Below are 12,013 nucleotides of genomic sequence, written 5' to 3' on the forward strand. Positions count from 1 at the left end.
GGCACGTCATGCTCTGGAACCATCTTTAAACGTCCCCTGACCCAAGGACGGTGGGAAGTTTGGCTGACAGCAAGGTCCGCTCTGTTTGTTCTCAGGAATTCCTTTTATTATTCCTTGTGCTTTAAAACACACTTCAGTCCAACTTTATTGCCCGCTCGGGGAGCATCTGAAATTTTTACCCATCCTCACTGTTTCTGCTTTTCTGCTTTCCTCCCTGGGAATGACAGCTAATATTTAAGAGTCAGGTACTATGCTAAGCATTTTATGTGGTAACTCATTTAAATTTTAAAACAATCCTCCTGAGCAGTTATTGTCCCAGTTTGACTCGTGGGGAAACAGGCACAGACGGGTTAATCGACTTGGCCGAGATTATACAGGTAGTGAGTTGGGATCTGAATTCTGAACATACCCCCCCATCCCCAATTACGTGCAGGTGCTGACTTCCTGGTGACGGAGGTGGAGAACGGTGGCTCCTTGGGGAGCAAGAAGGGTGTGAACCTCCCTGGGGCCGCTGTGGACCTGCCTGCTGTGTCGGAAAAGGACATCCAGGATCTGAAATTTGGGGTAGAGCAGGATGTAGATATGGTGTTCGCATCTTTCATCCGCAAGGCATCTGACGTCCATGAAGTCAGGAAGGTCCTGGGAGAGAAAGGGAAGAACATCAAGATAATCAGCAAAATTGAGAATCACGAGGGAGTTCGGAGGTGAGTGCCCCTCTCTGTTCCCTGCCTCCCTCAGCCCCAGCCTTGTTTTTTAAAAAGCATACCATATCCCATGAATACCCAGGTCCTAGACCTGGCGACCTGCCCATCTGAATACAGACTCTCTAGCTGAGGCCAGACCTGCTCAATCCAAACACCTGAAGAAGGGGAGCAGATGGCTATTGGTATTCGTATTTATTTATTTACTTGGTTTTATTTGTGTTTTAAAGTTTATTTAAATAATCTCTACACCCGATGTGGGGCTCGAACCCGCAACGCTGAGATCAAGAGTTGCACGTTCTTCTGACTTAGCCAGCCAGGGGCCCCAAGCCATTGGTATGAAGGGGGAAAAAAGGTGTATTAACTTCCCATAGACTCGGGGACCAGTGTTGGAGGGGGAATGGGTCTGTGCTTACAGGGTTAGAGGCCATTATGCTGTCCCTCTGATCAGAAGCACTGCTTTGCTGGAATAAAGGGACCTTTCCCCTCATCCTCCACTTCTGCCACCATTTTCCCCAATGGCAGGCTCTTAAGAAGGGGCTCTTTTTTGGTCCCTCACCTGGGAGATCTGTGGAAGCTCCTGGTGTCCTTGTCTTCATGAAGGAAGCAGCTGGCCTGATGCCTGGGCTGGCTCTGGCACATCATCTTCCTGGAGGAAAGCGCATGTCTCCTCCAGTGTGCCTGGGCCCAGCTCCATGTCACTACCTCCCCAGTATCCCTAGGTAGAGCAAGTGAGTACGCCAGCTTGGTGACATCTGTTCCTCTTGGGCTCCCTACTAGGAATATAAGTCAGCACAGCTAAAACCCTAGATCTGCTTGTGTGGATTAGGTGTGTACTTGGGGAGGGCGAGAGGACTGGCCCTGCCCACCGTTGACCTTGCCGTGCTTAGCTCTGTGTAGATGTCCTTTGTACCAGGCAACACGGAGTCCTCTTTGCCGTCCTGATAAACCGTGGGTTATGCTAGCTGACCTTGGCCGCAGGCCAGGCAAAGCCACACATCCTTTTGCCTTCAGCAGGTGGGAGGAGGCTGTCTCAAGGAGCAGCCCTCAAGTATCCTTGGCTGGACGGCCACGGACCTTTGTATCAGGAGTAGTCAGCTGGCCTTGTGTTCTTCTTTCTGCCTGGGAAGTGCTGGCTGGAGTGCCGGTGGTAGAGAGATGCCCTTAGAGGGGCCTCAGGAGATGCAGGTGGAAAGGAAACAAACCCATGGCGCTCTGGAAGAATCCTTGTCCTCTCCCTGGCCCCTTCGGTGATGTTCCCATACTAGTGCTAAAGACGGTCAGCAAGTGGAACTGTTAGCCTGCCTTGGGAGACAAAGATAGCTGGGACACTCTGTCACCTCTGCACACCCAGGGTGAGGTCACGGACAGCTTTCCCGGTGAAGGGCTGCTGAGTCCAAGAATGTAGGAGAACCTCCTGAGCCTCACTGTTCTTGTGGCCTTGTTCCATAGAGCCTCTCTCCCTTCCTACCCCCTCTGGCAGGTTTGATGAGATTCTGGAAGCCAGCGATGGCATCATGGTGGCTCGTGGTGATCTAGGCATTGAGATTCCTGCAGAGAAGGTCTTCCTTGCTCAGAAGATGATGATCGGGCGGTGCAACCGAGCTGGGAAGCCCGTCATCTGTGCGACGCAGGCATGTGCCTCTCTTCATGCTCACACGCTTGGGGGAGCATGGGGTGGTGCTGCCTGGTCTCTTCCCAGGATCCCCACCCCCTTCAAACACACACACACCAGGGAGTCAGTGTGTAGTCCTTCCTCTCTGAAGGCCGCCCCGGCCGCATCTCACTGTGCTCTGTGTCCTCCCAGATGCTGGAGAGTATGATCAAGAAGCCCCGTCCCACCCGGGCTGAGGGCAGTGATGTGGCCAATGCAGTCTTGGATGGAGCTGACTGCATCATGCTGTCCGGAGAGACCGCCAAAGGGGACTACCCGCTTGAGGCCGTGCGCATGCAGCACCTGGTGAGTTGTCCGGGCAGGGCCGGGAGGCGAGCTCCCCTACGGAGCCACACCCTTTAGGCTTCTCTGCCCACAACCTTTTGTGATCCTCTGAGTCACAACAGGAGTGAGGAGGTGTGTGCTGGGGGAGAGGGGTGTCTTGGTTTTTTTTCCTTCTGCCTTCCCTGCCCACACACCCTCTCCTGTTCCCTCCTGTTTTGGAGGTGTCCTTCTCCTCCATCTGTCCTCAGACAGTTCACTTCCGGTGTCAAGGCTGTGAATCTGCCCCTTTCTCTGGACAGCCCAGAGGACCCAGGTGCTTCTGTCCTGTTCTGGGAAAAGCCCTGGGCTCCTCCCAGCCCACCTGTCCGGCTTCCATTTGGGTCCCCACCTGTCCCACATGAGGTGCCTCCGCTGGGGGCCCCGGGCCTGTAGCGGAGGCTGTTGGGTGCACCGAGCTGGCGTGCAGGTGACAGAGCTGGCCTTGCATGCATGGCATCAGCAGCCGGGCCCGCTTTGCTGAGCTGCTGCACTCGCCTCAGGCTGGAAGGTGGGGTTTGGCGACTGACAGCAAGTCCATAAGTCGATACAGGTGGAAAGAGACCGAGCCTGCTGGTCCTGGTGTGAGAGCATCCAGAAGGGTCCTGGAGGTGGCCCTTCTTCCCCCACCAGGCAGCTAGCTCTCAAGGCGCTTCAGCTTGGCCACGTCCCACTGCCTGGCTCCTTCTCAGCTCCCCAGCCCTGTCTGGTCCTGCTGTAGATGCAGTGAAGTGTTAACCTAGGGTTCAGTTACCAGGCCTCCTGAGGCCTGGGAGACCGTGCTACAAATTCACTTTCTTAAAATGGTCCAATGTCAGTGCTTATAACATGAGCTCAGCAAACTCGCCTCGGATCCTGAAGTGGTTTTTCTTTGACCTTCCTATTCCTTTCCCATCAGCAAAGGATCCCCATGCCCTTTGTGTGATGCCCCTCTCCTGCAGTCCCCCAGATATAAATACCCCTTCCTCCTTCACTTTGTGTGTCCGGTTACTAGGTTATAGATTGATGTAATCTCCGTATTCCCTGAGTGATAGATGTCACCCCAGCTTACAGAGGAGGATTATGTGATGATACAGCCTCAGTTTGAACCCAGATCTGCTGGCTTCAGAGCCAGTATTCTTCAGGAACAGAGGGCTTTGTCCAGCTGGAGATGAGGTCGGGTCTCCAGCAGGGGCCTGTACTGGGCTCAGAGAATAAGAATCCTGCTCTGGCCTCTGAGCTTCTGTTGTTCTTCCATATCCCAGTCTTTCCTCTGAACAGACACCTTAGAGAGAACCAAGGGCTTGGATGGCCCTGCTCAGAAGATAAGTGATGGGCTCTGGGCTAAGTGGTGCAGGCCTCTCCTTTCCACACCCCCAGTTAACACTGGCTGAGAGCTTCTCTTAACCATCCACTGCTTTCTCTTGTATCTGAGGCCATTAACCACCCATAACTAAGGGCTAGTAATCTCAGGTATGGTTCTGTTTCCTGTTCATGTCTCCTGTCCTTTGGACTGCATGCCGTCCCTTCTTAGAGGAAGAAAACCTTTAACCTAGTAAATCCTGCCACGTACTTGCTTCTACTGTCAAGTTAATGAGATGTTCTGATTCTCCCCACACCCCTCATTCTCTAAGATGCTGGTGATTGCGTTATAGTCCTCTGAAGCTTACATTGTCTTTTCAATCCTTGATGCTCTCTGAGCAGGTGGTCTGTGAATAACTGAATGGCTTTCTCATGACTGTGATAATCCTTAAATTTTGATCCAGTGTCCTGTTGCGCTCACCTGTGTGCTTCCACAGGCATCTGTCCCTTCACATGGCTGTCCCGCGTGCCCCTCACCAATCTGCCATTTTCCCCACCTTTGTGCTTGGACCACGGTGAAGCTGCGTGGCTTTGGCTCCAGCTGACCCCAGCTTTGCGGCGCTACTCAGCGTGATCCCACGGCCAGCCACTGGAAGGGCTCGCAGCAGCCCCGTGCCTGGAAGCCAGGCGCCCAGCCCTGCGGTAACCAGACAGCCATGTGAGGAGGGAGGGCCTGTTCCTTCCTGTGAGCTGTGTCATGAGGCAGCATGGTCAGGTCCTGCCAGGGAGTGGCGTGGGCCCAGCCTGGGCACGCTTCTGTGCCGAGTGCTAGAGCTTGCCGCCATGTGGTCTCCCTGTACCCCTGCCCCCAATCAAAAACCCCTTCCCAAAGGGAAGAACCAGTTTTCCCTCTGTGGGAGGGCAGCAGCAATCAGTCGATGCTGGTAATTCTCCACCCATCCCTGAGCCTGGGGCTTCCATCATGCTGCCTCTTTGCATCTGCATGAAGGACAGATTTAGCCAATTAACCCAAGTTCACCTTCCTCTGATTAATTCCCCATTCTGTCTTTCCGTGTGTTGTCTCTCGTTTTCTCCCTCCTCCTTCCCTCTTCTTGCCTCTCCTCCCCCCCTCTAAACCTTACAGATAGCTCGTGAGGCTGAGGCAGCCATGTTCCACCGCAAGCTGTTTGAAGAACTTGTGCGAGGCTCGAGCCACTCCACAGACCTCATGGAAGCCATGGCCATGGGCAGCGTGGAGGCTTCTTATAAGTGTTTAGCAGCAGCTTTGATAGTTCTGACGGAGTCTGGCAGGTAGGGCCCCAAGGGCAGGTAACTCCGCAGGACTACCAGCCTCTTGCTCCAGCTGATCTAGAAGACAGCTAGGGCCCTGCCTCTGGGGCCTGGGCTCCGGTCCTCTTCTCTGCAGGAAGCCAGCCAGGGAGGTCAGGGCAGGGCAGGACCAAAAGGGCCCTCAGCTCGGTAGGTGCAGTGGATGGCACAGGCTGCTGGTGAGGGACTCGTTCCTGTGAGCCTTGATCTTGCTCAGCTCAGCCCCTCCACTGGTTGGCCTCTTGGCCCTCACATGCAGGGCCATGTCCCTCTCCAGCTGTCTGTGCGACTCTTCCCCTCCCTCTCCCTTGTGACGCAGCTCTGACAAAGCTCTGTCCCCCTCTTGTCCCTCTGGACGGATATTGCTCCCCTAGATTGCCCGTGAGGCAGAGGCCGCCATCTACCACTTGCAATTATTTGAGGAACTCCGCCGCTTGGCGCCCATTACCAGCGACCCCACAGAAGCCGCCGCCGTGGGCGCCGTGGAGGCCTCCTTCAAGTGCTGCAGTGGGGCCATAATCGTCCTCACCAAGTCCGGCAGGTAGGAGGTGGCAGTGGCTCCCAGGGGATGCCCTGCTCCGGGGCACCTTCCGTGGGCGTCCTGAGAGCAGTGCATTGAACGGGGCTCGGAGGGCCCTGAGCCCAGGTAAGACCCCTTGGCCTGCCACCTGGGCCCAAAGGACTCCAGGCAGCACTCCCTGGTGGTGTTGGAGCATTTGTATCCAAAGCGAGTTTACAGCCTCGAGATAAACCAGAGACTTAGTTACAGAACTACATACAGATAGACCCACTACAATGCTTATTTGATTACTTACAAGCCAATCTTTTAAAAAAGTAAAAGGTGGCCAGTTTTGTTCCTTCCAGCTACCATGTGTTCTTTAAAAGTTCTATTCAGAAAATTCATGATGTTCCCCAAAGTGCTGTTTGGTTGGTGCATCTGTCCCTGTCTGTCTTTGGGCCCCAAAGGCAAGTGGGTTCAGGACCAGGAAAGGTCACCACATTGTCTCGCTGGCACTCTGGTGCCGTGCCACCAAGCTGAGGCCTGTGCTTGGCCTTGGACCTGGGATCTCTTCCTCGTCTGGTCACGGAGTTATTAGCCTCTGTCACTGCCCCCGTCTGGGAGTATGCTCCTTGTCCCTGCCCCCAGGGCCACAAGGGACTCCTGGAAGGGAAGGGTGGAGGGGGTCAGACTGGCTGCCTCCATGCTCCAGGGTTGCTGTGCACCAAGGAGCGGCAGGTGGGGAAGCCTGTAGAACTAGGGCACGAGGTCTATGCACATTCCCTCAGCAGAGGGCTCGGGATAAATAGCTCCCGCCATCAGGGCTGACCTTTGTGGAAAGGTCCAGCCTTTGCTGGTCGGCTATTTTTAGCTCCAGTCTTCTGGGATTTCACTTTCACAAGTCCCGACTTCAGCAGTTGCTTCCCTCTGAAAGCCTTGTATGGGGCCAGGCCTTTAGAGGGGCAGTCTCTGCTCTGCCATGGCTTAAGTTTCCCTGACACCTGTTGAGTGTCCTTAGAGCTTGCCTTCTGAGGCCCAGGGGATCCTGCAAGCAAGTCTCCCCAACTCCCAAGACACATCTACAACCACAAGGGTAGTGTCTGTGTGCAAGGAAGCATCTGGCACTGGGGCTCCAAGGGGCCCCCTACCCTCCAGAGGAGCCTTCACAGGCAGAGAGCCTCCCACACTAACCTTCTCATCTCCCAGTCTTGCCTCCTGGGTAATACCCAGATTTTGAAGCCTTGCTCAGAAATCCTCAGGTTTGGCTCTCGAGCCCAGTTGCTGAGACTGCTTCAGGGCCAAGGTGGCTGTGTGGGCAGGGGAGAGGGCACAGCAGGAGAGAAGGCTTATGTTGTACATTCGCAGGGGGGACTGGTGGGCTCCACCCTGTTCCTCGCAGATGTCAGGAATCAGGTGCTATTCACATGCTGCTTGGCTTGTAGCTGTTGCTGGCAGCAAGAGGAGTGGGTGCTGGTGAGGTTGGGTAGGGCTGTATCTGCCAGAGTGGAAAAGTTCAGAGGAGGGGGTTCTGCCAACTGCAGGCCATGTCGGGTGAATGGGTGAGACTGTCCATGCTGGGTTGATATAATCCTGGGGCCCTGGGCTGTATGAGGGAGAGGAAGGCAGGTGGGTAGCAGAGCATAGGAAGAAGGGTCATATTCTATTCCTTGGAAGGTAGAGGATGACAGGCTTCCCTGGCCATGGAAGCACGTGCTAAAATGGCCAGGGTCTCATGCTGGCAGAGTGAGTTGGATTAGAGGGTGAGCTGGTGCTGAAGGCCCTGTGGGGCATCCCGGGTGGCTCTGGAACACCGTTTAATGGTCTCTTCTGCACGTCCATCATCCCATTTCAGGTCTGCTCACCAGGTGGCTAGATACCGCCCCCGTGCCCCCATCATTGCTGTGACCCGGAATCACCAGACTGCTCGCCAGGCCCACCTGTACCGTGGCATCTTCCCTGTGGTGTGTAAGGACCCAGTGCAGGAGGCCTGGGCTGAGGACGTGGACCTTCGGGTGAACTTGGCCATGAATGTTGGTGCGTGGCTGGGAGCAAGAGCTAGAGCCTGGAGGGGTGTGGGGAGGGTGCTTGAGCACTGATATCCCTAGAGTCCTCCAAAAGGGAACAGGCAGACCTTAGGCTGCACAAGAATCCTCACTCTCTTCCCTGGGAGTCTTCTCTGAATCCTCCTTCCCATTCCCTGAAGTTCTGGGCTGAGCCACCAACTTCCTCTTATCTCTCTCTTCCAGTCTGGGGGGCCCCAAACAAAAAGGATCCTGGGTAGTCATGGGTGTCTGTTCTTAGGCATTTGCTCATTACTGAGGGTTTTAAAAAAAAAAAAAAGCCACGGCTTCTACACTGTGGGGTGTCATACACACAGATTATGTACTCATGGCCTTTGTCCCTGATAAAAGGAGGTGACAGTGGATGTGAGAGGAAGCACTCCACCCTCTAGAGTGTAAAATGAATGATGTCCAAAGGTCCCCGGCAACTCTGCCATTCCATTGATAAGGAAATATCTCGGCCTCCCTCATCTGCTTTGCCTGGGCTGGGAGGCTCTCGCCACCTTGTGGTGGAAGGAAGTAATGGTCCGCAGTCCTGCTTGCATCTCCCACGTTGGAGGAGTCAGCTAGGTGCATACCTGCCTAGGTTGGCTTTCACTCACCAAACTTTCTTCTCTTCCTTCAGGCAAGGCCCGAGGCTTCTTCAAGAAGGGCGATGTGGTCATTGTGCTGACTGGGTGGCGCCCCGGCTCCGGCTTCACCAACACCATGCGTGTCGTGCCTGTACCGTGATGGGCCCCAGAGCCCCTCCTCCAGCCCCTGTCCCATCCCCTTCCCCCACTCCATTCATTAGGCCAGCAATGCTTGTAGTGCTCACTTGGGGGCTGTCACGTGGCGCTGGTGGGCTGGGATGCCAGGGAAGCTGAATGCCCCTGTAAAACATGACTGTTTTTTAAGGCCCTGTTCAGGTGAGGTGACCCAGAGCTGGGTTGCACATCGTGTGACCTCACCCAAGCAAGGGATGAAGGAAGGGTGCAGGACTGGAAGCCCTGGAGTTTAACCTGGAGGGCAACAGCTCCTGCTTCTTCTCCTCTGCGTACTCCATTCTGTTCCTGTAGAAAACATGCTCAGAGAACTCCCAATCCTGGCCTGGGGTCAAGAGACACCAGCAAGAGTAGCAGCATAGGGCAGTGGTTCCAGTTTCAGGAGACTGGCTCGGGCCCTTACTTGCTTCTCCACCCCCCTCCGTCTCCCCCACTTCCCCCTTGTGCGTTGTGCACGTCTGTTCCTACACTCAGCTGTCGCTGCAGGCACACTCCACCCTCCCATTTTCCCCACTACTGCAGCCGCCTCCAGGCCCGTTGCTATAGAGCCTACCTGTGTGTCAATAAACAACAGCTGAAGCACCCGGTTCCTCTCTTTTCTGATGGGGGTGGAGTGGGGTGAGGGGTGAAACCCACCATCTGAGTAGAGCAAAAACAGCAAGAACCTTGCACCTCCTGGTGGTCACTTCTGTGTGGTAACCCAGGCCACCTGCCCTCCTATCCTCTGTGGTGTACAGAGGTGTTGGGAAAACAGGAGGAGATGACTGTCGTAGAGATACGTACCCCTTCAGCACCCTGAGGAGGCGGTAGCTGGGTCTGTGAGCCGCAGCTGGGACATTTTACTGGCTTATTTGGACCAAAGAGGAGAGGCAGAGACAAGTCCCCTCTCTTCTGCTCTGGTGGGTTAGATCTTCACCAGCAGATGTCCCTAGTAAGGGCACTGTAGGAGAACACCAGCTTCTGCTCAGAATATTTCTCTCTGGGCCCTTTGTGCCCCACTGTCTGCCAGTACTCTCCCCCCTTCCATGACAAAACAGGGCCAAGTGGTTCAGAGAGGTTTAGGAAGGGAACGGAATCTGGCTTGCACCTTACTTCTCCGGACCCCTCAAGAATCAAGCCCTACCTGGTGGGAGGAAGCACTGGTCCTTGAAGGTCGGGTGGGCTCCAGGAATAGGGCTTTGGCCTCATTCTGAAGGCCCAGCATATTGTCTCATCGTGCCACTCAGCTTTTTCTGGCCATCAGTCCCTCCTCAGGACCCAGCGCAAAAGCATTCCGCCTTCCTGGGCTGTCCAACTTCCCGACTATCCTGTTTAAAATGTCCTGTGTTCCCTAACTCCTGTCCCGTCGGTGCTGTGGGGAGAAGCTGAAACCTACCCTGGAGCTCTGAGTCGGGAGGCTTTAGAGAAGGACGAGAACCGGTTGCTGCAGTTGGCTGCGGTAGGGCTGAGGAGGAAGAACCTGGAGGGGACGCGAGCTATCTGCTGGGAGGGGCAGGAGGTGAAGACCCAGGCCCGGGCCACCCGGACTTGCGGGTCTGGAGGTACTGGTAGAATCTGCGCTGAGCTCGGGACAGAGAAGCGGAGGAGGAACAACCAGTGGGCGGGGCCCGTCCCGCGCCAGCAGCCAATAGGCGGGGCCCGTGTCGTGAGCGCAGCCAGTGGGCGGGGCCTATCCCGCGCGAGCAGCCAATGGGCGGTCTGGGGCGGAGGCGGGCCGACGGGCGCCGGGTCTGGCCGCGCGGTCCCCGACTCTTGCTGGAGGGGCCGCGATGACCGCTCTGAGCCGGGGCGAGGCCTCCGAGGCGGGCAGGTAAGGCGCTGAGGCCCGCGGGCTGGGCTCGGCGGCGGGGCGGCGGGTGGGGGATATCGGAGGCTGCGACGAGAGGACGCTGCCCGGCGGGACGAGGCGGCCTCGGGGCGCCCTACGCCTGGGCACATTCTGGCCGCGGGGCAGGCACTTCCCGGCCGGCGGAGTTTGGGCTCGGCTCCAGAGCCGCGCAGCGCGGGTCCGGGCTCCTCCGGGGGCTGCGAGGTGTTGGCGAGGGGGCAGATGGCCCCGCTGTAGGCGCTGGGGGATGAGAGAAGTCCGGGCAGCATCAGGATGGGCACCCTCCGTGGGACGCCTCTTACCGCGTCTCCGCCACCATCGCTATTCATTCATCCTGTACTCATTCATTCATTCACTCACTCATCCATGCCCCAGCCAAACCGATTCCCTCGTCCTGACTGCCCTCACCCAAAGTCTGGCGCTTCCCTGCTGGCCCTCGGAGGGGTTAGACCCTCTCTTCTCCCAGCCGGTCTGCAATTGTAGTGGCCCGCGGCGGCCCAGGAGGCAGCGTGGAGCTGTCCCGGCACGAAGCAGCCGCGCCCGTGCTCCAGGCCGGTCCTGATCGGGCGGGCTGGGGCCGGTCTCTCAGCCTGGAGATCTGATCCAAGTCTTCTTTGGGAGGAAGGAAAGTTCCTGCGGCTGGGAAAGGGGCAAGGAGGTTGGGCAGGCTGGACGTGGCGTTTCACGTGACAGCAGGAACTGGGTCCTCTGCACCTTGAGGTCTTGGGTGCTGCTGGCTGGATTATTTAGGGAAGACAGTGACAGTTAATGAAGCTGTAACAAGTTCCTACGCTTGCCCAGGTCCCAAGCCCCACAGTGTGAGCTCTGGAGGTTGGCCTGGCTCCCCTGGCTAGCACTGGGGAAGGTAGGGTGAATGTGTGAGTCTTGTGCCCACTCTACACAGGTTCATGGAACTGGCTGAATCCTCAGGGGCTCCCTCTGCCCTGTTTTCAGAGGCTGGTGGGTCTCTACCCAGCCTCATTTGCCCTTACTTGGTTTGTCTCCCCACTCCTCATGGTTGTTTAAGGGTGCCCCATCCTTGCGGGTGTCAGGATCTTAGGGAATAAGAGAGGGCCCTGACAATCTGTGATGTCTTTGCCCCATGTACACCTCTAGCTGGCTCTAAGGTCCAGCTCCTTTAAAAGATTTATAGGGTTGCAGAGAGAGTTGGCGTAGAGAGGGTGTCCCTCCCGTCCTGCAGTGAGAGGGTCAGTATGCCCTCTCCCCAATCCTCTGATTATGTTGGCTAGAGTCCAGCCCATGCTGACAGACATGGTTTGAGGTTACAGTTTGACAGGACCATATAAGCAGTGAGCATCTCTGGGGCAAACGGACAGGACAGAGGGCAAAGCTGATAGAGACTGCCACCAAGCCCCCACCAGAGTTTGGGCTGGGACCAAGATGAAGTTCTTCCTGACTTGCCTAAGTGAGAAATTTGGGAATTAGCCTAGAGGGGACAGCCTGGACCAATCTGTGCCTTGATGTTCCAGGTTGCTTTCAAATTTCTGAACTTAGGTGAGTCCTCCCTCAAGAGCCTTAATGCAGACCAGAAAGACCTGTGTGCCAGTTCTCCCAC

The 12,013-nt window shown here is 56.1% G+C and overlaps 2 protein-coding genes across 3 annotated transcripts in view; one reads left to right on the forward strand and one right to left on the reverse strand.

Annotated features, from left to right (window-relative positions):
• The window catches only part of PKM (pyruvate kinase M1/2), a 26,710-nt gene extending 17,519 nt beyond the window's left edge, over nt 1–9,191 (forward strand). The window contains exons 6-11 of one of the 2 annotated variants that reach the window (XM_004758344.3): nt 434–704; nt 2,185–2,335; nt 2,509–2,661; nt 5,102–5,268; nt 7,638–7,819; nt 8,471–9,191. In XM_004758344.3, coding sequence (XP_004758401.1) covers nt 434–704; nt 2,185–2,335; nt 2,509–2,661; nt 5,102–5,268; nt 7,638–7,819; nt 8,471–8,577 — 1,031 coding nt within the window. In that variant the 3' untranslated portion in view covers nt 8,578–9,191. Of the gene's footprint in view, nt 1–433; nt 705–2,184; nt 2,336–2,508; nt 2,662–5,101; nt 5,269–5,660; nt 5,828–7,637; nt 7,820–8,470 lie in introns of both variants that reach the window. The other variant, XM_004758345.3, reaches the window with a different exon arrangement.
• Nucleotides 85–10,756, reverse strand: LOC106006449 (proline-rich protein HaeIII subfamily 1-like). Its single transcript, XM_045070424.1, has 4 exons — nt 10,740–10,756; nt 9,985–10,677; nt 8,448–9,248; nt 85–7,388 (listed from the first exon to the last, which is right to left on the reverse strand). The coding sequence occupies exons 1-3, from the start codon at nt 10,754–10,756 to the stop codon at nt 9,170–9,172; spliced, it is 789 nt and encodes a 262-aa protein (XP_044926359.1). The 3' UTR covers nt 85–7,388; nt 8,448–9,169.
• Nucleotides 10,757–12,013: the final 1,257 nt, after the last annotated feature.

The sequence above is a fragment of the Mustela putorius genome, unplaced genomic scaffold, assembly GCF_011764305.1.
Source record: "Mustela putorius furo isolate JIRA1106 unplaced genomic scaffold, ASM1176430v1.1 tig00003972_pilon_pilon_pilon, whole genome shotgun sequence".
Taxonomy (NCBI): domain Eukaryota; kingdom Metazoa; phylum Chordata; class Mammalia; order Carnivora; family Mustelidae; genus Mustela; species Mustela putorius.